Here is a 25,951-nt window from a genome sequence, read left to right on the forward strand (position 1 = left end):
GTGTGCCTTTGGGCAAGTGAACTAACCTCTCTGGGTCTCAGTTTTATCATCTATAAAATAAAGGGATTGCCAAAGAAAATGAAAACACTAATTCAGAAAGAGATACAAACCTCCATGTTTATTACAGCATTACTTACAATAGCCAGGATATGGAAGCAACCCAATTGTCCATCAACAGATGAACGGAGGAAGAAGATGTGGTACACACACACACACACACACACACACCCCAGAATTTTACTCAGCCATAAAAAAGTGAAGTCTTGCCATTTGCAACAATCTGGATGGAGTATTACGCTAAGTGAAATAAACCAGAGGAAAACAAATACCATATGATTTCACTTATATGGGGAATTCTGAAAAACAAAACATTCTTAAATACAGAGAACAAACTGGTGGTTGCCAGAGGGGAGGCTGGTGGAGAATCAGCAAAGGAGGTGAAGGAGACTTGGGGGTACAAATTTCCAGCTATAAATTAAATCACAAAGATGAAAAGTGCAGTATAGGGAATACAGTCAATAACCTTGTAACAACTTATTATGGTGACAGATGGTGATTATGATCATCAGGATGAGCACTGAGTAATAAACAGAATTGTCAAATCAGTATGCTGTGCACCTGGAACTAATATAACATTGTACACCAACTGTACTTCAGTAACAAATTGTTTAATAAAGATATATAAAAAGGGGCTGGATTACACGAGCTTTCCTATCTAATCCCATCCAAAAGTTTTGTGACAAGATGCAGATGCAAACAAGGCATCACTAACCCCTGCATCCTCATTCTCTCCCTCACTTAAAAAACTCTCATTAGACCAGCCATTAATATGAGCCAGATCCTGAGCCTGACACTAGCATATAAATATGAGAAAAAAAAATAAAACTCTTGCAGTGGATGAAGTTCTTAGGGGAGGAAAGAGAAGGGGAAGGGGACAGGAATGAATACTTATAGCAGAGTTCTTTACCTGGGGCCATGGACCTGCAGAAAAATTTTCACATCTCTGAGCAATTTTATGAAGAGAATGTTAAAAAATGCACGTGACTTCTCCAAAAGCTGAGGGCTAGGGATGTAGAGAAAGGATGACAGGCCAGGTACCATGCTAACTAAATTCTTTATATGCGATGGATGCTTAAAGAGTTAGTAGCCAAGGCAGGGCAAAAAGTGTGTGGAAGCAAGCACACAAGGGATTTGAACCAGAACCTTTCTGGAGCAAAGCCTGCCTCTTTCCCCACATCGGGGATGATCTCGATTAGAAGCATTTTAACAGGCCAAAACAGTATCCTACTTGTTTGACCTGGGATGATTGCACCTGCCCAACTAGAGGCTGGAGGATGAAAGGTGATGACCTCTACAAAACAGTCATCACTAGTCAGTGCTCCAGAGGTACCACAGGGACTCATCCATCAGACATCTGTTGAGGAGCTACAGCATCCTAGGCCTTGGGCTAGATGTTCTCATTATCTTCTTCATTTATTGTGACTACATTTATCCTCCCCCAACATGGCAGAGTGCCCCACATAAATGTGGGCCGAGTGAATAGATAGTGATGGTCCTGGAACGGATTCATTTCTCTAGCAAACTTTTATATTCTCTCCTGATCTCCATGGTTTGGCACTGTCACTTGCTCTGACCAGTGGAATGTGGGTGGAAGGGACAGTGTACCAATTCCGAGCCTAGGCTAAGGGACATCCTATAGTCCTGCTTGCTCCTCTGGGGGCATCTGACCTCCACAGGGGAAGAATACTACATACGGGTAGCTAATGGACCTGTGTAGCGCAGACCGCCCCCATCAACCTGCACATCTATGAACATAAGAACAAATGTTTATCGTTGTTTGCCACTGAGCTGGCAGGGTTGTTACTCGGCAAAAGTTGACCAAGATGGTCTCCTTGACCCACATCCAGAGATTTCAGGCAGGGTGTGGCCTTGGCTTCTCTTACTTCTCATTAAGGACGGATTTCAGGGGCACTAGGTGACTCAGTGGGTTAAAGCCCCTGCCCTCAGCTCAAGTCATGATCCCAGTATCCTGGGATCAAGCCCCACATCAGGCTCTCTGCTCAGCAGGGAGCCTGCTTCCCCTCTCTCTCTCTGTCTGCCTCTCTGCCTATTTGAGATATCTGTCAAATAAATAAATAAAATCTTTTTTTTTTAAGATTTTATTTATTTATTTGAGAGAGAGACAGTGAGAGAGAACATGAGAGGCAAGAAGGTCAGAGGGAGAAGCAGACTCCCCATGGAGCTGGGATCCCGGGACTCCAGGACCGTGACCTGAGCCGAAGGCAGTTGCTCAACCAACTGAGCCACCCAGGTGCCCTAAATAAAATCTTTTTAAAAAAATTTTTTTAAAAAGGAGGGATTTCAGCAGCTAGATTATTTCATGTCCCTCTCTACCCCATTTTCTCTGGGCTGGTAATGACCCATTCAAAGAAGACAGAGAAGGCTATAAAGACCCATAATCTGGGCATCTCGCACCTAGCACGGAGATGAGCAGAGGGCTGGTTCTCGGGTACTGCTTGGTGAATGAAAGCACAGGCTGACTTTGTTCATTTTGGGGGGAATGAGCATTGTGGACACCGGTAGCAGGCCAGGTCTCAGATGCTCAGACCCACAGATGCTGTGGTCCCCCAAAGTGTAGGAAGTGTCCGGGGAGAGATACAATAGCACTTGAGCCCACATGCAGTAGACCTGGACGTATTTATTATAATGTATTTTAGGAAATACATTATAGCATTTAGAAACCAAGAGTCGGATACCTAACCGACCGAGCCACCCAGGCACCCCAATCACAGCTAGCTAGCATTTCTGAGCACTGAAACAAGATGCACTGTTTGAACAGTTTCACAGGTATTATTTTATAAACTCCTCATGGTAACTGAGACAGATACTACCATGGTCTCCATTTTTGCAGGTGAGGTACCTGAGTTCCAGAGAGGTAAAGAACCTGCCCAAGGTCAAGTGCAGTGAGGATTTGGACCCAGATGGTCAAGCTCCAGGATCCAGGTTCTTTTTCTTTTTTTAAAAAAAGATTTTATTGGGACGCCTGGGTGGCTCAGTTGGTTAAGCAGCTGCCTTCGGCTCAGGTCATGATCCCAGCGTCCTGGGATCGAGTCCCGCATCGGGCCCCTTGCTCCGCAGGGAGCCTGCTTCTCCCTCTGACTCTGCCTTCCACTCTGTCTGCCTGTGCTCGCTCTCGCTCGCTCTCTCTCTGACAAATAAATAAATAAAATCTTTAAAAAAAAAAAAAGATTTTATTTATTTATTTGACAGACAGAGATCAGAAGTAGGCAGAGAGGCAGGCAGAGAGAGAGAGAGAAGCAGGCTCCCCGCTGAGCAGAGAGCCTGATGCGGGACTTGATCCCAGGACCCTGAGATCATTACCTGAGCCGGAAGACAGAGGCTTTAATCCACTAAGCCACCCAGGTGCCCCAGGATCCAGGTTCTTAAAAGCAATGTCTCCATTGGAGAACCTGGCACCCAGTGAAGCTCAGCATTGCCCAAGATTAACTGCAAAACTGAGACCTTGAACCCCAAACTCCTGACCCCCAGTGAGCAACTATTCTTGCCCCATGAGAAGCAAGCACTATGGCAACAGCACCTGTCATTTCTGGCGAGGGCTGGGTGGGGTCTGCAAAAAGCACAGGGGAGAGTGGTAAATGCCACCAGGAAGATTTGGAAGGGATGAAATGGGGACATAAACAAGGTTGCCAATTAGACACAGATGCTCAACAGGTACGGAATATGGACAGAATTATCCAGAAAAAGAGGGCTGACAGAGCAAGGGTTTTGGCTTGCTTCCAGCCCCAACAGGGGCTGCTTCCAGAGCTCTTCCCAAGAGACCCTCCCACCCCAGTCTGCATCGGGAACTCGCTTTCTCTAAGTGACATCCACATAGTCTATATTTAGGTCCTAAAGTCACCCATTGTTTCTGTCTGGGTGGACACGGAGGGGTCACCACCCTGACCTCGCCCTCTCCGAGTCATACCTCTGTGTGTTCTATCAAGGGAGGTCTTTTTGGAATCTGGTTTGAATCAACTTCCCCTTTCATGGCTCCCATTTGGCGTTCTGGACAAGCTGTAAAAACAGGCTGGAATCGGGGCTTTATAATGAAGTACTGACCTTCCATCGAATACGTTTCCTTTCCCTCAACAAAACCAAACCAGGGTCACGTTTATCTCTGTGGATAGACGTTTCACAGCCCCAGTATGGCGAAGTCTTTAAACACTCAGGATTCATGTCTCTGGTGCCCACCAACAGTATGCGGTCAGTGAGACCGGGGACATGGATCACGTTTGCTGAGTGCTGGCTCTGTGCAAGGCATGGTTGTGGCTCTTTTCATTTATTCCTCATGACAATCTTATTAAGTAGACACTATTTATCATCCGCATTTTTTGCAGAGCAGAAAACAGACTGAGAGACATTTGGTAATATGCTTAGGATTGCATGGCTAGTAAGAGGCAAAGCTGGGACGCAAACCTACATCTGTGTGGTCCTAAAACTCAGGCCCTCAATCATTACACCCTAGCATCTCTCCACTGATATAGAACTCCCTTGGCCAAATCTCAGAAGATGGATTTATGAGATCTTTAAAGGGTTTCTCCCTTCCCTTTCTCCCCACCATACCATTTGCCAACTGACCTCCCACACTCAGTCCCAATTCCTCCAGATCCTTTCTCTGGAGACTCTCAGAACCAAGAAATAAAAATGTATTCAGTAATATTTTCAAGCGCAAGATAAAGGTCAATTGCCACCAATTGCCAGCCAATTACATTTTGAGTGCCAGCTGATATCCTTGGGAAATGTATGTTTAAACGCACTCATTTAACTTTGAAATAGGAAAGATATGGGAACTGTGTTTGACTTTTTGTACAAGATACTTGCATACCTTAGATTCATATCAGAACTAAAATGAGTTTAGGGAAACTTCCATTTGTCAGGAAGGGAAACCGAGTCCAGAAAAGGTAGTGATTTGTCTAGATACCTCTTAGGTAGCCACTAACTGGACTGTAGCAAACATCCACCCAAACAGGCTGATTTGCCAAAGGACAGGAAAGCAAAGAATTGCAGAAGATGCTGCAGGTGACAGACACTGGCGAAAGGGCTCCATTGTTGGAATCCTCAGGTAAGACCTAATAGCCAAGAATGTCAATTCTGGATCCATTCTGCCTGAGTTTGAAGCCTGATCCGCCGCTCCCTAGCTACGTGACTTTGGACAGATTATTTATCGTCTCTAAACCTCAGTTCTACCACCTACGAAATGGGGATAGTAAAAATAGCCAGCTCTACAGTGTTGCAGGAATTTCACGAACTCATGGGAGCAAAGTGTTTACTCATGTGAAAAGTATCTAATAAATGTTAGCTAGTGTTGTATTACTTATTATTTATGTTGCATTAACTATCACTAAATTGTAGTAAGTCATTTTACATGTTGCCAATTTCTGTATCTCAAAGACTCAAAATGGATTCTTTATCAGGTGAGTAAACAGCTGGATACATCAGATGGGAAAGGAGAAAGACAGTTAAAACCATCGAAATCACATAAAAAGATTAAAAATGTATGTCTAGAATGGTCATGTATGAGAGTTGAAATTAGCCTTACAAAAATCAGTTTCAGAATTCTGGTGAGAGTGAATAGAAAAAGCAATGGACATTTTCTTTTAAAAAATAGGGGTGGATATCCAAAGCTTTAATGCCCACCCACAAACAAAAGGGACAGAGGGAGTAACCTTCAGGCTTCCTAACCATTCTTCAGCCCATAGAAATGTAACATTTCCAGCCATTCCTCCAGACATAACCAAACCAGGCACCAACACTCTTAATGAGAACACCAGTGAGTATGAATCTCCCCTTATAATATCTGGCTTCATCTTCTCAAAGATGAACACATTCACAACATAGGACTCACTATAAGGAAACCTACAAAGAAGTTCTTCCGAGCAGAAAAAACTTCCAAAATTCTTTTTGGCCACCTTTCAACCCAAAGGAAAAGAAAAGATCTTAGAAATCCACTCTGTGACTTTAAAAAAAACTCCACAAACAAAAAATACCAGAAGTCAGATGCATCCTTTTTTTTTTTCACTCTTTTTTTCCTGATTAATTGAAAACAGATCTCTTATAAAAATTAAAATACTAGCATCGTGAAATAAAGAGTGAAAGACACCCCCGTGCCCCCTCCTCCCACTCTCTCTCTCTCTCTCTCCTCCAATCACAGATGCTAGAGGAAGCACTGACAGCTAGGCACTCACTTAACTCATCATCTCCAACCAAGCCACCATTGTGGTCTTAAACACAACCACACAGCTCTTTTCTGGTTCACGCTAAAGTGAGAGAGAAGTCCCCCTCCATCATCCCAGGTGTTTTTAACAGCAGCTCCCTGCCCATTTGCTTGGGAGGTGAAAGCTTTGCCCTCCCTCCCGTCAGCTCCCAGCCCTGCCCAGCCAGGCATGGAAGTGCGGTGCCCGTCCATCCCTGACTCTGCCACAGTGAGCTTACCTGAGCCCGGACAAAGAAGCAGCACCAAACCATGGGGCGCTCCGGCCTCATCCACGCAGAGTCCCCCGCCCCTAACTGCGACGGAGCCCTGCAGACGGGATTCTCTGAGCTGAGCAGAGCATAGTTTCCCTGAAGGAACTCCTCCCTGCCACTTGGGCTGCATGACAGGAAGTGACAGGGGGCCATCAGTTACAAGTGTCAGAAGCTGAGACCACACCAGCCAAGAGCTCCCCACCTCCGGCGGTTTCCTCGCCTGCTGCTGCTTTTTCAGAGCACTGTGCCTTTGGGCATTCGGAGGCACTCCAGAACCCAGTGTCTGGCTGGGCAAGCCCCAGCCTGGAGGAAACAAACAATGCTCACTGGGTCCCCACCTAAAGCCATGTGGGGCACTCCGGCAGCTCCAAAGAGTTTGTGGCTAGGACATCGGGTCTCAAGTCTGGAGCTTTGCACACCCGACCTCAAACATCAGCGTGAGACAGAGAAAAGGGACACTGCAAGAACTTTGTTCAGAACAGAATCAATAGAGCCAGCAGCCCTGCCCAGGACACAGAGCCCTCACTGAATCACCAAGTTCATAGCAACTCAGTAAATGAGAGTGATGGTGAATACCACACCCATCCGTTTCTTTTCTTTTATTTTTTTCCCCTTAGGCAAATCTTCTCTTCAGAGCCCCCTTCCAAACAGCTCCCTCTGGAAACCTCCCTTTCAGTTTGTTGATCACAGAAGGCCTGACTGCTCTTCTCAGAATTAGTATGGAAATAACTCATGGCTGACATTTCTCACTTTACACAATGGGATCTCACCAGAATGAACACCTTGCCCGGTCGCCTGCCTTTCACAAATCCAAGACTCTCTGGGTGAGACAGAGTGTCTCACAGGGACCTACAAAGTTTCAGGTGAAATCCAGCCCTGTTCGACCCCGCTCCACAAACAACTCGACACCCTCACTTCCCTGCATGGTGGTGGTGGTGGTGGTGGTGGTGGGTCTCAAATCCCAGGAGACACAACGCCAGCGCAGCCTTCAGTGATTTATTTTTAGTTTCTCGTTTTCTGAGTAGTATTTGATTGGCAACTACAAAGATTTAGCTAAAGTCTCCTAGGCAAAAGGCAAAAGTCTCCTAGGGCTTGTTTAACAAATGCACAGATTTTTTTTTTTAAAGATTTTATTTATTTATTTGACAGACAGAGATCACAAATAGGCAGAGAGGCAGGCAGAGAGAAAGGGGGAAGCAGGCTCCCCACCAAGCAGAGAGCCCGATGCAGGGCTTGATCCCAGGACACTGAGATCATGACCTGAGCCAAAGGCAGAGGCTTAACCACTGAGCCACCCAGGCGCCCCACAAATGCACAGATTTTTAAGAGCCTTGACTTGTCTGAGCCCTGAGTGAAGTGGGGGTCCCAGCAAAGAGAGAAGAAACTTCCATCTAAGACAGGACCCTAGAGCACACAAGGGTGCAGGCTCTCCCCATCCTCTCACAGCAGTGACTTGGCCCCTAACATAGGGCCTCTGAAGAGTGCCTCGTGCCCTGCAGACATTACAGAAGGCAGCACCGGGTTCTGGATGTACAAAGATAAACCACCCATGACTGAAGAACAAAATAAGTTCTGGGATTTGCAAAAGAGTGTTGAGGGGCCAAGATGTAACCGAGCCTGGCCAATGCATTTTTTTAAGGGACAAAGTCTGGAAAGACTTCTTAGAGCAAGACACATGGGTAGAATTTGGAGGGGTTTTCTAGGCATGAGAATCAGCGAGGGCATTAGCAGGGATGTGCAGACCCACAGGGTACTTGGCAAGAAAAGCAAATGCGTTGAAAGCACTGCTCCCCGACAGACTCGGGTCTCGCTTCGAAGAGCTTGAAGGGGTCCTATCTGTTTGGACAAAGAAGGAAGTGAAATCACCATGAAAAAGGCTCAGCCCTTTTAGGCAACCATCTGGGTCACCTCAAAGCCCACATGTGGTAACTACCAGGTCTGGCACTCAGGAAACAGTCGGCCATGTGTGCCAAAAACAGCAATGCCCACAAAAGGTGGGTTTCAGCTTCTCCTTGGTATCCCCTAGTTCCAAAAGCCTGACTCCCCACAAAGCAAGCCTGGGGCGGGATGGTGCCAGGTTGGGGTGGGGGGAGGGAAGGCATTCCTAAAAAGGCCTCTTACCTAACCTCCTGTACAGAAGGGGGTCTGAATTCGTACAGACCTAGAAACAAGGTGAGATTAGGCAGCTCAGCTAATGAAGAATGTCAGTCTCCTGAAGGCTGATGAGGTTCTCATAAACCCTGATGCTCCTCTCCTGGAGGATTTTCAAACACAGCCACTGAATGGAGCCCCAGCAGCCAAGGCCAGGGTCACCCCCAATGAGTGTCTGAAGGGAATGTAAAATGATCACTAGACTTTACTTATTCTCTGGGGAAAAGAGGGCACAGTCACATCAACTGATCCAAGAATGATTAAGCCTGACTTCTGGTTGCTGACTATGAACGAGAAAGAAGAATCGAAACCTGTGGGCTGTAGCACTTCGTGGAAGAGGTGAAATTGAGTGGGTCCCAGGGCAGGGAGCAGTGAAGAGGGGGCACGGGCAGGAGAGCCAGCAGATACCCCCTGCAGGAGAAAAGGAAGGAAGGAACAGGGCATGGTCATCTCCCCTGACATCCCTGCTTTGACCGAAGCAAGAACTCCAGGAACAAAAATGGTCCATGTAGAGGGCATCTTGAAGGAACATTTCAGTAATAAGAGGCTCCTGCCACGCAGAGTTCACATTCATTTTTAGCTTCATAATGAAAGTTTATAAAGGTATAGGAATGTGGGTCTTCTCTACAGGACACCTAGGATACAACCAAGTACTCAAATAGGTTTTTCTACAAATTTTTCTATTTTAAAAGTAACATGGTGTCATTATAACACAAATCATACAGAAGTATATAGTGTAATAAGTGAGTCTTCCCAAAGGCCCTGCTTTTTTCTCCAGCCCAATCCCATTTGCCAGAGGCACCCATGTTAAAGCCAGCTGTAGATGAAGGGGTTATAAACCCAAGTGCTTTCAAGGCCAAGGACAGGTACCTAAAAGAAAAGCCTGGGTGAGCCCCCAGAGCTTATGGGGGTCCCAAGGGACTACTGGCCCAGGGTTACCAGACATTCCAGTTTTTCAAGAGAAGCTGCAAATCCCAGGTTATATGTATAAAATCTCACAACGTTTAAATGCTGGCAACAAATCCACCATTTTGAAAAGTGCTAAACAGGCCACACAAAACACAGATGCTGCCTGGATACAACCCAAGGGCCACCGGTTTGGCAATCCTTCTAGACATTTCCTTCTGTCTCAGTGTGCACAGGTTGCTATGTACAACATTTTATTTTTTTATTTCTGTTTTTCAAAAATGGAATGGCAACAGTATTCTACCACTTGCTCTTTTCACTCGGCATCCAGAGGCTCCTCCTACATCATACATGTGTATACATACATGTGGCGGAGCATCCCACAGGATGGAGGAACCTGTTATGTCAGCCCCTAGCCTGTGAACTGTCTGTCAACAGGACAGAAGCTCTTGAAATCTGAACTCTGCCACCGCTGAGAACATCATTCATGATGAAAGTGCATCTGTGTGCAGATATTAAAACATCCAAAGCCACAGTTAGGGTTGCCTGGGTGGCTCAGTCAGTTGGGCGTCTGCCCCGGGATCGAGCCCTGCATCAGGTTCCCTGCTCTGCGGGAAGCCTACTTCTCCCTCTCCCACTCTCCCTGCTTGTGTTCCCTCTCTCTGTCAAATGAATAAATAAAATCTTTTTTTTTTTTTTAAGCCACAGTTACTAAAACCATTAACGGTGACTGCAGATTTTTGATGTTTTAATGGAAGTTGCCATGCAGTTTTTTACTTGACCTTCACAAGTATCTTGAGATAAGCCTCATCGTTATCACTACTGTATACATTTTTTTTTTTTTAAATGGAGGCTTAAACAGGTGGCAGGAGCCTGCCCAAGAGGGCCTAGAGGTGGCAGGGTCAGGCCTGGGGCCTGGGTGGGCTGACTTCCAAGCCCCTAGTGCAGCCATATGGCCCCTGGAGCAGACCTCCAGAAACCTGCCCCAGAATATTCTGGAACTTGACATATGGCAAATGTTGGACTGCAAACCACAGGAGGAGAGAAGAATCACTAACAAATGGGATAATTCATTTCTTGGAAAGGAAAGCCTCCTTTAAAAGCCCTACTTCACACTGTCCAAAATAAATCCTCCATAGATCAGAGTGAAACGTTAAAAAGAAAAAAAAAAAAAAAAAAACCTATGAAATTCTGGGGGCGTAGGTTCTCAGGGTATAATATTTTTCTCTAAGTGTGTGGAGCTGAATCACTATATATTTATAATGGGGAAATACCCATAAGGCACCTATAATGCAAAAACTGGCCCCCGTTTCCCCACATCTGGTTAAATAACCACATTACTAGCAAATTCTTGTTGTATGCAGAAGACACCAGTACCAAAATGTGGACCCAGCTACCGTGCCACCACATGCTTCCTTCTGGCCCTGCGACTCACACGGATGTGTTTCCTGCACTGTTATTCTATGTATTCCACCGAATTTTCTGTTGAGAAGTTTCAAGCCGTTTTCTCACCAAAAATATTATAAGAAACATATTCCTCTGGGTTGTGGTAATTTCATGTACATAAGACAAAATGGTGAGATTTAGTAGAATTCTTCATTAAAAGTTGGTGACTAACGGTGGTTTTCTCCATGTGAATTTTATTCTGGTTCCTCAATCTCTTCCCTATTTGTACCCAAGAAGCCACAGATTTCACAAAAGCTCAGGGATAGCCGGGAATTTCACGGTCTTTGACCATATTCCATTGATGCCTTACATTTTTATTTTCTTATTTTATTTTGTTAAAGAGAGAAAGCAGGGAACACCTGGCTAGTTCAGGCAGTTAAGTGTCTGTCTTTGGCTCAGGTCATATTCTGGAATCTGAGGATAGAGACCCACATCAGACCCCCTGCTCAGGGGGCAGTCTGCTTCTCCCTCTGCCCCTAACCCTGTTCTTGTGCTCTCTCTTTCTCTCTCTCAAATAAAAAAAAACAAATCTTTTTTAAAAAGAGAGAGAGAGAGAGAAATAACACACATGAGGGGAGGAGCAGAGGGAGAAGGGGAGAGAGAGAGAACTCTCAAGCAGACTCCTGGCTGAGCATGGAGACAATGTGAGGCTCGATCCCACCATCCTGAGATGGTGACCTGAGCTGAAATCAAGAGTCGGACGCTTAACTGACTGACCCACCTAGATGCCCATGATACTTCACATTTTAAAATAATCCCACAAACCAAATTGAAAACTAGGCAATGAAACAATCTCATAGCTGCAGGGACCAAATTAAAATAGTATACTGCATATCGATTTAACCAAGATCCTAATATCAGAAAAATCATTGCTTCATAAATCTTAGGTTTGGGATGCTACTGTCAAATTCAAGTAAGACTAGGGGCGCCTGGGTGGCTCAGTGGGTTAAAGCCTCTGCCTTCAGCTCAGGTCATGATCCCAGGGTCCCGGGATCAAGCCTCGCATCAGGCTCTCTGCTCAGCGGGGGCCTGCTTCCTCCTCTCTCTCTGCCTGCCTCTCTGCCTACTTGTGATCTCTGTCTTCAAATAAATAAATAAAAATCTTAAAAAAAAAATTCAAGTAAGACTAAGAAAAAACAAAAATGTATGTTGCAGTGGAGAGGGGAGGTACAGGTCTACTCATTGATGTTACTAGGTTGACACTGATGTTACATCGTGCATGGCAAGTCAGTGAGAAATAAAAAAGGCTTCAAAATATTTTGAGCCTGGGAGTTACCTGTGGTCATGCATTCTTATCAAATGTCTTCATATCTATTCCCCAGTGCTGGAAGTGTGGTTAATCCAGTGCAAAACTTGAACAACCACTCTGCCCCCTTCACCATGAATCACCAACAAAGGGGAGGGGGGTGGTCCAGACCCTGTCCCAGGCTGGGCTGCTTGTACTCAAGACAGTTTAACTCAAGAGACTTGGAGCATTTGAAAATGTTGATGCTCTTCTAGAGCTCTGCTTAATATCCCAGCTCAACGAGATTACAAAATGATGAGAAGAATGTGGGAGCAAACCTGGCTGCCCAAGGTCAAGAATGAATAAATAGAAAAGTCTTCATCTATGGTTTCAACACAAGAACTAAAAATAAATGAGACTCAAACATGGAAGTCTCAGCAGATTGCTAATCACGGCTAATCTTGAGTGCTTATCTTGCTGGTTTTGTTACCAGCAACTGCTTGAGCACTGTATTTTTTCTCTCTAAACAGACCTGAACTTTTATAATCAAATTCCTCACATTATTTTGGCAACCGACACCCAGACAGCTATTTTAAAAAGCGAATCAGAAATAGGGGAAGCTGCCTTCCAGTGTGCGTGGTGAAGAAGCAGCACCCTAGGGGTTCCCCCTCCTTCATGAACACAAGCAAGGGTGGCCTGAAGCATTTCCACAAGGAGCAGACGGGGGTATTAGCAAATAAGTCCATTCGATTTAGTGCTCAGAAACATGGACACCCTGAGTACAGTTTTTTCAAAGGACCGTCTCTTTGTTCCACTGTCAGTTCAGAGAGAAACTCCAGTGGGTTGCTGACCTCTGCCCACTTCTTAGGAAAAGGAAAGGTTTAAAAACTGATTAGCTGATATCTACCAGCCAGAGAGCTTCCTTACTTGGAAATGAGAGTTACTATTTGGCCATTATACTGTCAAAATTGATTAGAAGTGGAAAATGTGAATATGAAGTGGGGGCTGGTGTTCCTAGCACCTGAATATCTCAGGGGGGTTTTAAACAGTAATTCGCTCTTTTCAAAGAACAACCCTTGCCAAACTGAATTTCTGAGTTAGAAATACATAACAAAGGCAGAAATCATTTTTACAAAATAGTTCCTCATCCTTATTTTGAATCCAGATATCTCCTTGAAGATAATTTCTGGGAACAACTGGCTGGCTGAAATGATGACCAGTCAATTGACAGAATAGCTTTGTGTTCTCTGGTTTTGCCATTTACTAGTTGAAGACCTGGTAACTCCCTTAACTCCCCTGACCCTTAGTTTCCTCATCTGTAAAACAGGAATAATGACTCCATTATCCCTCACAGGGTTGTAGAGAGGTCTATAGGAATCTAAATGATACATGTGTTTCAAAGCAGAACTGCAGACAATGGAAACACTGGGGTCATTATACTATTCTTTCTATTTTTGCCTACGTTTAAATTTTTTCATAATAAAATATTTTTTAAAAGATAATTTTAAAAAAAAAGCCAGTAATAACTTCTTGGGTTTTTTTTTTTTCCCCAAACAGAAAATGTTCCTCTTGTTGAAAAGTTGGTACTAAATCTGAGCTAATTTGATTTTTATCCTGATTTGAATGAGAGCTGTCAACTAGATAGCTAATAAGAAGAAGACAATGGAAGTTTGCAATTTCCCATTTCCCTTCTTCCTTCCAATAGGGAAAATAAAAATATGAAGGTAGTTAAAGCTTGAGTTCTATTTTATTTTTTTTTTTTTTTTTTTTTTTTTAAGACAGGGAAGGCGAAGTGGGAGTAGGGCTGAGAGAAAGGGAGAGAAAATCTTGGGCAGGCTCCACGCCCAGCACAGAGCCTAGCACGGGGCTCGAACTCACAACTCTGATATCATGACCTGAGGCAAAATAAAAAGTCAGATGCTTAACCAACTGAGCCACCCAGGCGCCCCCCCACTCCCATTTACCACAGCGAAAGTGGTTTTTTCTTTTATTTTGGTTGGTGTGTATCCATGTGTACTCAAAGAGCAAATATGGCCACTTTTTTCTTAAATCAGAATCAGAAGGGAACCAACCCAACACTGGAAACCAGCAAACCAAGCGGAGGGCGGGATTCTCAGAAAAGGCTTCCAGCTGCCACCAGAGAGAGGGAAGTGGATTCTGGTTGGAAGCTCGGAGCCGTCTCCCAGTTAGTGCTCTGCCGGGGAAGCTGTCCCTTTAAGTCAGACTTCCTGGTAAGGCTCAGGGATTTCCGCCTGCAGCTTCCTGGAGACCGTATAAGATAAACAATAAACCTCGCAGCAAAATCTTGGACAATAAGCCCCACGTGGCCCTAACGAGAAGCAATTATAAGGATGGACAATGGCTAAGGCATTTCCAACAGGAATGCAAATCTGTGATAAACATGGAGGAAGCATGCTACCCCACACACCTGCACGAACTAAACTAATTTAAAAAAAAAAAAAAAGTTCTTAGCCTCTCAACAGACCGAGAAATAGTTGCTTCCAAATTTAGCACGATTTTTCTTAAATCATTGTCTAAGAGGAAGGCAGTCTGCTCTTTCTTTCTTAAAGTGCTACCACCTATTGGGGAGAGCTGTTGAGGCCAAGGGACCCCATGAGTCACCTGCTCCACGTGTCTCTGTGAGGGACATTTAACCCTCTGGATACTCTGCAGTTCAGCTGTCTTCCTGGGTTTAAGGAGGATACCACACACTTTCTCTCCCAGCCTCCCTTGTGGCTGGGGCAGGAGAGCATGAACTAGGCTCAACCAATCAGATAATCCCACCCCAGATGTGGCATCAAAAGCTGGCATGCAAAGAGCAGGAACACTGCAGATGCTATTCTTGGAGGCGGGGTGCGGTGGCAGCAGCTCACAGAGGCAGCAACGAGGGTAACTGAGCAGCCACATTACTTGGCACAACCCGTGCTACCTACACCCGCGCAGCAGTGGCAGCAAGTGTGCTTGTAGGAAATGTTTAGTGGTGTAATCTGAGGTAGTTCCGGGTTCCCTAACCCTTCCGAAATTCTCTGAGCTTCCTATATCCTGTAATAAATTTCTCTTCTGCTTAAATCAATCAGAACTGGGTTTTACTGCTAGAGGTTAGCTCATACCCACAGAACACAGGACAGGCTAAAGCTGAAGCGGTCCAGAACCTGATCCCGCAGACTGATTCTGAGCACAAGGACTGAATGGCTTCTTTCACATTTCACAAATTCAATCCAAACACTGTCCCTTGGTCCACAGAGCCCTGCATCAATTGGCCCCTGTCTCCCTCCTAAGCCCTTATCTCATTCTACTCTCCTGCCAACTCCCAAGCTCTAGTCAAACTTTCTATTCCTCATTAAGCTCTTTCCTGCTCCCAGGGCCTTAGCACTTGCTCTCCAGAAAATCCTTTCCTCCAGATCTTCATGTTACAGCAGCATCTCTCTCACAGTTTGGTCCCAGCTTACAGGAAGCCTTCCCTGACCAAGCTGCCTAAAGGATCACACACCCCACCTCATCATCTCATCCCCTATCTTGACACCCTGTTGTCCAAGCTCGGCAGTGATGGAATAGAAGTCTGAATCCAGGTCTGCAACACGGGCTCCTTACCATGGTGCTCATTCAGGCAACTGTCTGACAGCGACTAAATAAGCATTAACCACAGTGCAGACTCTGGAGCAAGAGGGCAGATCCCACACTCACGGAGCTGACAGCCTGGCGTTCCAGCCCTATTACCTGGAATTCTCTCTATTATCCACAGACCCTGCTGAAGAAAGAAATGCAGCCGGGCCTGTGTAAAGAGGGAGCAGGGGTCCTTCATTCACAGAAAAGTGCCCAGCTCAGCGTTCAAAGTGTTGGGCATACAAAAAAACCACAAAAAACAGAAAACCAAAACCTCAAGGGCCAGAGGGAATGCAGACCTGCAAAAAATGTTTGCTGCTCATCCTGTCATGTTCCATGGCCTTGGAACACCAGGAACACTGAGGAAACAGGCGGGGGCAATACTCAGGTCCCACTAGGAGAAGAGTCATTTGAGCAGGTCGTTAAGGTTGGGTAGCGTTTTGCTAGGCTGAAGGGAGGGGAGCCACAGTGAAGGGGAGAGGTGGGGAGATGTTCAAAGGGTCATGGGAAGCATGGGGTGGTTAAGCTGGGAGAAGAGAAGGTTGCAACCAAGGGAGAAATTCCAACTCCTCCCTATTGAAAATGGAGAATGAGAGAAAGATTTTCAATAAGAACAGATACACGATCAGATAGAATTCTTTTTGTCAAGAATAGTGGCCATGACTATCTAATATGGGCGATATTTCCCATGTTAAAGTACATATACATAAATATATTAGCTAAAAGCCAGGAATTTAACAACAATAACAAAATTCCACTTCTATGCTTCCCAACTCCCTCTCCTTGCTAAATGAGAAGTGAGACAAATTTCCTCTCCCAGCAGGAGTTAAGCACAGCCATTCTCTCCCATAATGTGAAATTACACAGAGCTCTCGGATCAGTAATTTATGGAGCAAAGAAGGAATTCCCCTGCTACTTGACTTTACAACTCCAGTCATCTCTGGCCAGACTCCTCCCATGTGATAACAGGAACCTTACCCCTGGGTTGTGTCATTAAAATGAAAGGCTGATTTTTATTTTTTTAAGAATGTACAAGGTTGAGGCACAAATCGCCTCCTGTGTTGAATGAGCACCTGGGCGCTGTTGAGAGGAGTCCCCAGAACCACCCTCTGGGGTGAGGTGTGACCAAGCACACAGTGACAGGCCCTAGGAAGCAGTCTGCTAAGTTTGGAGCTAAGGAGGTCTGGAAACCCTGAGGCCCACCAAGGTGGCAAGGGTGCAACATCTGGAAAGTAGACTGGAAATCAAGGCAAGCAGTTTAACTTGGGGGTTAGGAACAGGATGTCTGAGCCAAACAACCTGAATTCAAATCCTAGTGCTATGCTTACCATGTGACCTCTGGCTACTGACTTTTCTTTACCTCCATTTTATCATCTGTTAAATGGGGGTAAGAGTAAGACAACCATCACAGGGAATGCAAGCTCGTGCAACCACTCTGGAAAACAGCATGGAGGTTCCTCAAGAAGTTGAAAATAAGCCACCCTATGACGCAGCAATCGCACTACTGGGTATTTATGCTAAAGATACAAATGTAGTGATCTGAAGGGGCACCTGCACCCAAATGTTTATAGCAGCAATGTCCACAATAGCCAAACTATGGAAAGAACCTAGACGTCCATCAACAGATGAATGGAGAAAGAAGATGTGGTGTATATATACAATGGAATACTCTGCAGCCATCAAAAGAAACGAAATCTTGCCATTTGCAACGATGTGGATGGAACTATCATGCTTAGCGAAATAAGTCAATGGGAGAAAGACAATTATCATATGATCTCCCTGATATGAGGAAGTTGAGAGGCAACGTGGGGGGGCTGGGAGGTAGGGAGGGAATAAATGAAACAAGATGGGATCAGGAGGGAGACAAGCCATAAGAGACTCTTGATCTCACAAAACAAACTGAGGGTTGCTGGGGGGAGGGGTGTTGGGAGAGGGTGGTGGGTTATGGACCTTGGGGAAGGTATGTGCTATGGTGAGTGCTGTGAAGTGTGTAAACCTGACGATTCACAGACCTGTACTCTGGAGCTAATAATACAATATGTTAGTAATAAAAAAAAAAATTTTTAAAAGAGCACCCACCACCCAAGGCTATATAAATTTCTATTTTAATATTATATAACATATTATAAATAACACTGTATAATAGAGTAATATAATAATAGTACTATGGTCTACTTTAACCCAGTTGAAGAGAGGATTTGTCCGGACACCTGGGTGGCTCAGTCCACAAAGCATCCGCTTCTTGCTTTCCGCTCAGGCATGATCTTGGGGTCATAAGAGCGAATCCCATGCCGGGCTCCATGCTCAGCAGGGAATCTGCTTGAGGGTTTTTTTCTCTCAACCTCTGCTCCTCCCCCCAATGCCACTCTCTCTCCATCTCTAAAATAAATAATTTTTTTTTTAAAGAAAAATTGTCAATAAAAATGAGGGATCTGAGAAGCGGAGGCCCAGGAGCAGATGGCTGGGCCGTCTTTGGGTAGTGATTTCTGAACACCTCGAGGCAGAGTGACAGTGACACTAATATGGAACCAGGCAATGTGCTGAGCCAGAGTTCAGGCCCCACCACATCTGGGCCATAGGCTTGAGAGAGTCATGTAGCCCTTAACACCTTCATTTCCTTGTCTCTGCAAAGGGGACAACAAAAGTACCCCCTTCATATTTGGAGCCAAGCCCTGGTGCTCAACTTCACAGGCATTTTTCACAGATCATCTCCCCAACAACACTGTGAATCACAAACAATTATAATGTCCATTTTACAAACAATAAAACCCACGGCTCAGAGATGTTAATCAAAGCACCAAAGGGCACACAGCTAGAGTGACCTGCAGAAAGTCTGACCCAAGCCAGCACTCGAAGCTCTTGTCAAGTCTACTGACATGTGAAGCATGAAAAGGGTGCACCAGAGTCCCTTTGCAGGAAGAAGAGGTAACTGATATGTGCATGGGAACTGCCCTTTTAGAAGGGTGTGTATTTGCCTGTCCCAGATCCCTGCCCTTATAGCACCTGGTAGACCATGGATCTCCCCCTTGGTCAACACCTCCTATGTGCCACGCACTGCGATGAGTGTCCATTCCATCATCACCATCTCATCACCAGGGCAACCTTCCTGGAGGCCAAGACTGGAGGGTGCTGAGGCTCAGAGAGGTTGAGCTCCTGGCCCACAGGTCACAGTTTGTCCATGGTGGCACCCCAACACACATCTGGGTCTGTTCTACACCCACTCAGACTTGGGGATGGGCCCTTAAATGTCCCTCAAGCATCCCTCTCCCCCTCATTACCTCCCACTTGAAAAGCACAAAGCTGCTTATTCTGCACCAAGATAATGACCACGGGGGCCAAGTAGGGCCAAGGCACAAACTATAATTACCGCAGACAACGATTTGCATTCCGAATCTGAAATGTGCTCAGGGCCTCACTTGAGACCTGTAATCAGCTTAGCCTCTGCCCAAACCTCTCTCGTTATGAAGACATACTTGACGCACTGGGCCACAGTGGGGTTTGGAGAATATGCCTCTGCCCCCAGAGACAGCCACCTGAGGAAAAACCATGCCGTGAAGTGGCCAGGGTTGAGCGGGATTTAAACCCCAGAGAGGTCCATTCCTTCACTGCAGAACAAAGCAAACAGCAGCCCCGACAGTGAACAGGCAGGGCAAGACCGGTAAATAATTAAAGGCAGGAAATGCATTACATAACGCATGGGCCTCAGTGCCCAGAGGTGGGCTATCTTGTCCATTAGTCGCATGTCCAGTTGTGGTGACTCTGCTCCCCAGGACGACACAGGACACCTACTAGATCAGCAAAAGGCACATTCTGAGAAAAAAAAAATAATACAGTACTGCATAAGAGAAGGAGTTCTGGGAAGACCTTTCTATGCTATGATGTGGGTACTCCCAGGTGTGGAAGGAGGGGATAGCAAGGCAAGTGGTGATGCCAGAATTTTCAACCCTGCCTCTGGCCTCTTTTTACTATGTCTGAATCACAGAAGGATTTGTACTAAGTGGCTAGGGTCCCAGGGATGGGTTCACTGGATTTCACTGTGGCTCTACTTTCTGTTAGTAGAAACAGAGGACAAGGGCGCCTGGGTGGCTCAGTGGGTTAAAGCCTCCACCTTCAGCTCAGATTGTGATCCCAGGGTCCAGGAATTGAGTCCCGCATCGACCTCTCTGCTCAGCAGGAAGCCTGCTTCCTCCTCTCTCTCTCTGCCTGCCTCTCTGCCTACTTGTGATCTCTGTCTGTCAAATAAATAAATAAAATCTTAAAAAAGAAAGAAAGAAAGAAACAGAGGACAAACTGCATGTCAATTTCCATCACCCTGAATCCTGACCAAAGACATGCCCAGGAAACCTCTACTGCAGCTGATGGTATCTGCAAGCTGAATGTAGACGGCCCTAGGAATCAAAGCATTTCTCAAACCCTCATGGGCCACACATCAGCTGAGGATCTTGATAAAATGCAGATTCTGAGGTCTGGGGTGGGGCCTAGGAGTCTGCATTTCTGCTGCGCTCCCAGGTGCTATTGCTGCTGCTGCCGCTTTGAGAACCTTTGCTAGGAGACACTGAGTGGCTGCAGAAAACAAAAACAAAAACAAAAACAAACAAACAAAAAAAATCATACTTTCTGTGTTTCTATAGTCATGGTGCCTAGCGATGATTTCACCCTAGGAGCAAAAAAGTAAACTCAAGCCCTAGATATCTTTAAAGTTCTTGTCTCCAAGTTATCTTGTTGGTGGTGAACAGGATGACTGTTCTTGAAGGAAAACTTTGTTCAGATGCTAGTAAGGAAAATCCAGCAGATCTTCCCTTGGCTGACATTTCTGAAATAGCACTGGATCCTCTGAGGTGCAAAGGACCTGAGGCATCAAAGGACAACATAGTTGAGCATCTTGCCTTGTCAGTGTTCTCAATTACAGATGCCTGTCCCCCATTCGGCAGTGTGGCTGACCAGCCCACTGCAGGTGCAGTCATGTTCTAGAAACCGGGTAACCTGCTAACCCAGCCTATCAGTTGTGGCTGGGGGCACCTCAGCTACTTGAGCACGACATCAACTTGAGCACAGACTGCAACTTCCCAACCAGACAGGCCCCTTAATAGAATCATTCAACTAATCCGATACATTTTTTTAAAAAAACTGGCTGGAGCTGGCTGCCCTGTCCATTATGCAAACAGTACACAATGAATTGCTGATAGCATCTCCTCACCACTGCCAACATAAACACTGCCAGGGGCAGCAGAAATAAGCCCCGTGACTGTAAGCAACAATAGTTGCATGAGATTGTTTAAATAAACACAACCAACCACAGGTAAAAATGTTTTTATCTCCTCCTATGGCCAAGCCGGAGACTTCTGCGATTGAATTCTTGTAGAAATAAAACCAGGATCAGGGGTAAGAAACAGAAGGCAGCTGAGGGGAGAATGCCAACTTCCTGTTTCTTCCAGATATACACATGGAGATATCAGTTTTTAGAATAAGCAACTAGAACTCATTAAACCAAATTGATTGACTTCCAGTGTCTGTTTACTGCCTCACTGTAGGGATCTTCTTTCCTGTTCTTGTCTACTTGTACACTCTCATGTACTTTTTGACATTTGTCCTTTGATTTGGGTAGTGGAACTATTTCTTAATATATTAAAGAAGTCTGATAACACCAAATAACATAAAATTACAATTATAAGAGATACAATAGGCAATATTAGTCTTTAAACCAAAGTTCTAAAAAAGCACAATAAAATGCAAGTGGACAAGGAAGGGAAATGAGCATTTATGAAGGCAGAGGGATCATGTTCAAGTAGGAGGCACAGTCAATGGAGGGAATTTGGTGAACCACATCAGCATGACTCAGGAAACAAGATGGAGAAGTCACTTCCTGAGCAAAAGGAGTATCAGGACAAAAGGAAGAGTGAACTGAGGACAAGGGTTTTAATGGCACATATGTAGGGCCTCTTAGTCATTCTGGATAATGAGAGGAGCACATTTTAAACAGAAGGAAAAAGACATGACATGAAGACCGTAAGAATAAGCAGCAGGTTTTATTATGTTTCAAGAACAGCAAAATCTTGGCCGTTCGTACCAATAATGCAGACTTGAAAGGACTATTTCAGTCTAAAGCTCAAGTTGTTCCCTTCCTTGAGATGTTTTAGAATTTGGTGATAAATGTATTAATGCATGGCAAAGGTTTGGCCCAAGAAAAACATGTTTGATTTTAATTACACAAGCTATAAGACAGGAAACATACCTTGGGGTGAAGGGTATTTTTAAAAAGCCAGTACCTTTTTGACCCCCAATTTACTAAGCCAACTTTGCAATCTGTAGCCCTCTGAGTTTCAAAAATAAACGAAACCGAAGATGAAGAATGCACAGGCTACATATTAAGCATTTTTCTCTAATTTTCCAGAAGTGGCATTCTAAAGTGTTCCCCCCAAGCCATCATCCAGAACCCATCAAAATAATGTACCCCAACTTAGTAAGATGCAATTGAGTCGCCTATTAATTCTTTGGAATATTAACTCTTTGGGGGATGATTTCTTTCTTGGCTGAGTACACAATGTTCATTCTTATTAAGGTGCTTTCCTCCCCTCTCAAATATCCAAGTAAGATTTATGGATTTGTTGTTGACATTAGAAAAGGAAGACAAAATTCCTCCAAGTTCACCTTCATCCAGTTCTCACATTTGAAACTCCTCCATAAACAGATGCCTTATTTTAAAATTCCTTCTTAAGTAACCACGGGATTTGGGCCAATTCATTGAATTCCTGACTTAGATTTATTCCTCTTGCCTGTTGGGATGATTTTTATTCTTAAATCTAAAACCTAAAACTCCACTTCAAAATTACAGTTCAAATAGCTGCCTTCTCCCCTCAATTTTTCTTCTCAATTATGAAAATTATGTACGTGCACACACACCCTGTAGAAACTTGAAAAAGCCAAAATAAAACAAAGAAAAAATGTCACTTCAAGCTCACTTACTGGGAGGAAATCATTATTAATATTTTGGCATGTTTAATTTTTTAATAGCAGTATCATTCTTGTATATACAATTTTATTTCCTGCTTTTGAAAACACAAGAAACATTTTCACTGACTCACATTCTTCCACAACATCCCCTTATGGCTGCATAATACACGCACTTATGAATAAAACGATTATGAATAAAATGATTCACACTGACCCCAAATTACTGGACATTTAGACTTTTCCTCTTTTTTGTGTCATTACAGTGATCGCTGCATTAAATACTTTTGTGCATCAATCTTAATCCACGTGTTTAGTGACTTCTATAGGATAGATGCCTAGAAGCGGAATTATTGGGCCAATGGCCATAAATATGTTAGTGTTTCTTGACATGAATAGCTTTCCAGAAAGATGATCAAGTAACAATGCCCCTGAACACCTGGGAGGGCATCTGTCCTACCTCACCTTCACTAGCATTCCAAATGACCACTTTTAAAAAGGCTGATTAAATCTGCAGGTGAAAAGCAACATTTTGAAAAATTTCCAATCCTCAGACTGACCTGCTGAGGTCAGTGATTTTGAATGTTCTCTCAATATCAAAATTATCTTCTTTCATCCTTCAAAACAAGATGCTCATTTTCCCCACATATAAAAATGCAATCGAAACCACAAGCATGAGAAGAATGTAGACATTTGTTGGATATTTTCATTGGGCAATAAGGTACCATGGTTAAGGAGCCAAGAACAGCCAGTTCGATGTACCAGTCTGTGACAGGACAGAGAGACAGCCTGTGTAGAGAGATGCTCGCAAAATAAATTCAGAATTAAATCCACTGCCAAACTTCACATGATACGTAAGATTTGAATTACTGCAAGTCAGTACCTATCAGAACGAATACAGTAGAATGTTCAACAATATATGTGGACTACCATTTGAAACGTGTTCAATAGCTTTTTGTGTAAGAAATTTTCTTTCCTCCCTCTAAATCAGTGCAAATTCCCATATACATCAAGTACGTCTTTGTTGGTTTAATAGCACAGCACATGTGAAGAACACATGGTCCAGACTCCGTCTCCCACAACCCAGGGCCCGAGATGATCACTCTAAAACTTGGAAAAATAGTAGATAAATGGAAAGTTTTTCTACTATCTCAGAAATGTTTTGGTATATTTTCCCACATTTTCTTTCCAGGGAATTGGCCCCATTTTCCCCACAGCTCCTGCTGAGTGAACAAAAGACAAAAGTGGTAGCAGAGGGGGGAAAGTTTTTATTAAATACTTGGTATGGGGACACCTGGGTGGCTCAGTCAGTTAAGCTGCTGCCTTTGGCTCAGGTCATGATCCCAGAGTCCTGGGATTGAGTCCCATATCGGGCTCCCTGCTTGGTGGGGAGCCTGCTTCTCTCTCTGCCTCTACCTGCTTGTGTGTGCTCGCTCTCTCTCTCTCTCTCTCTGACAAATAAATAAAATCTTAAGAAAAATTTTTTAAAAAATTAAATAAATACTTGGTATGAATTATTTCATTTACTCCTTACCAGAACCCAATGAGCTAGATATATTTTCAGGTGAGGACTCTGAGTCTCAGTGAAGTTCATCCCTTGCCCAAACTGGTGAACAGCAGATGCACTGACCCTGACTTTCTAGCTGCACAGGACTGGACCAAGGAAGAAGGAAGCCCTTCTAAGAACTGACCAGCAGCCTGCCCACCACTTGGAAGGCCCAGCCAGAGAAAGATGAGCTGATATGATCAGAGTTTTCTTAGGGAGTTGGGGATAGGGCACCTGAGACTACCCAGTGGGCTGTAGGACAGCGAGCTGCTGAAAGATCCCAGCCAAGTTGAGTTGACCAGCCCAAGGTGTCCCATGCATGGAGAAGACGTTGGGAGCAGAACCTATGCATCAGAAGGGGAAAGCAGAGAAAGGAAGAATGAAACTGAGCAGAGAAATCCTGGGTTCCTGCAATTGTATATCTCTCATTAAACAGCTTTTTTCTTGAGGTAATAGAACAAGTACCTGGGTTTTGTGGGGGTTTTTTTGGGGGGGAGGGTGTTGGTTTTTGTTTTTTTGTTTTTGTTTTTGTTTGTTTTCTGTCTAAAATATCTACCAAGGACAGAGTCATGGTTACAAAAGGGGAGGTGGTAAGTGAAATGGGCGAAGAGGATTAAGAGTACACTTCTCGTGGGTGCCTGGGTGGCTCAGTGGGTTAAGCCTCTGCCTTCTGCTCAGGTCATGATCTCAGGGTTCTGGGATCGAGTTCCACATCAGGATTTCTGCTCAGCAGGGAGCCTGCTTCCCCTCTCTCTATGCCTGTCTCTTTGCCTGCTTGTGATCTCTGTCTCTGTCAAATAAATAAATAAAATCTTAAAAAAAAAAGAGTACACTTTTCATGATGTATGGAAGGGCTGAATCACTAGATCGTGTGCCTGAAGCTAATATAACACTGTATGTTAGCTATACTGAAATGAAAATTTTTTAAAAAATTAAAGAAAGCTAGATTGACAATAATTAATTAATTAATTAAAAATAACCATCAAAGACTCTACAGTAGAGTTGCTCCTCACTCAGAGCTGGGGCTTGCATCAGCATCTACCCTGTCTAGCACATCAGCATAACAAACAACCTACTGCTGTGTGCCTCTTAATGTGCCCCTGAATGCCAAAAGCTGGCATCCCTCGGGATGTTTTCCTGCTCAAAAGTGTGTAACGTGAAACAAACCAAGCCTTTATAAATATAAAAGACAGAGGAATAAGTTAAATGACATCATAAGGAAGCAACCAGATAAATTTAAATGTGAGCCCAGATCCCATAAGCAACTGGGCTGGTCTTTTCAAAAAGTCAATTATCATTTTAAACAGGAGGGATCGTGATGAGGGAAGTATTTGAGAATAAAAAAGACTAAAAAATGTAGTAACGAAATAAAATCCTCGTTCTCAATTAGATTTTTAAAAATCCAAACAGAAGTAATGCATGGCTTTTGAATGGTTTGCAGGGACAACCAATTATAAAAGACAACTGCAGAATATGAATATGGAATGAGTCTTAGGAAATGGGGAATTTTTAGTAACTCTCATAGGTTTGGTAATGATGTTTACTGAAATGTAGGAAACCCTTATTGTTAGAACACATATACTGAAGTATTTAGAAGTGAA

The 25,951-nt window shown here is 44.3% G+C and overlaps 1 protein-coding gene across 9 annotated transcripts in view; it reads right to left on the minus strand.

Moving 5' to 3' along the window:
* The window catches only part of ARHGEF3 (Rho guanine nucleotide exchange factor 3), a 324,108-nt gene that overhangs the window by 172,858 nt on the left and 125,299 nt on the right, over window positions 1-25,951 (minus strand). The window contains exon 1 of one of the 9 annotated variants that reach the window (XM_032322924.1): window positions 6,493-6,793. The exons of the other annotated variants lie outside the window; for them this stretch is intronic. Coding sequence (XP_032178815.1) covers window positions 6,493-6,678 — 186 coding nt within the window. The 5' untranslated portion in view covers window positions 6,679-6,793. Of the gene's footprint in view, window positions 1-6,492; window positions 6,794-25,951 lie in introns of those variants that run through there. 9 annotated transcript variants of the gene reach the window in all.

Source organism: Mustela erminea, chromosome 1 (genome assembly GCF_009829155.1).
Source record: "Mustela erminea isolate mMusErm1 chromosome 1, mMusErm1.Pri, whole genome shotgun sequence".
NCBI classification, from domain to species: domain Eukaryota; kingdom Metazoa; phylum Chordata; class Mammalia; order Carnivora; family Mustelidae; genus Mustela; species Mustela erminea.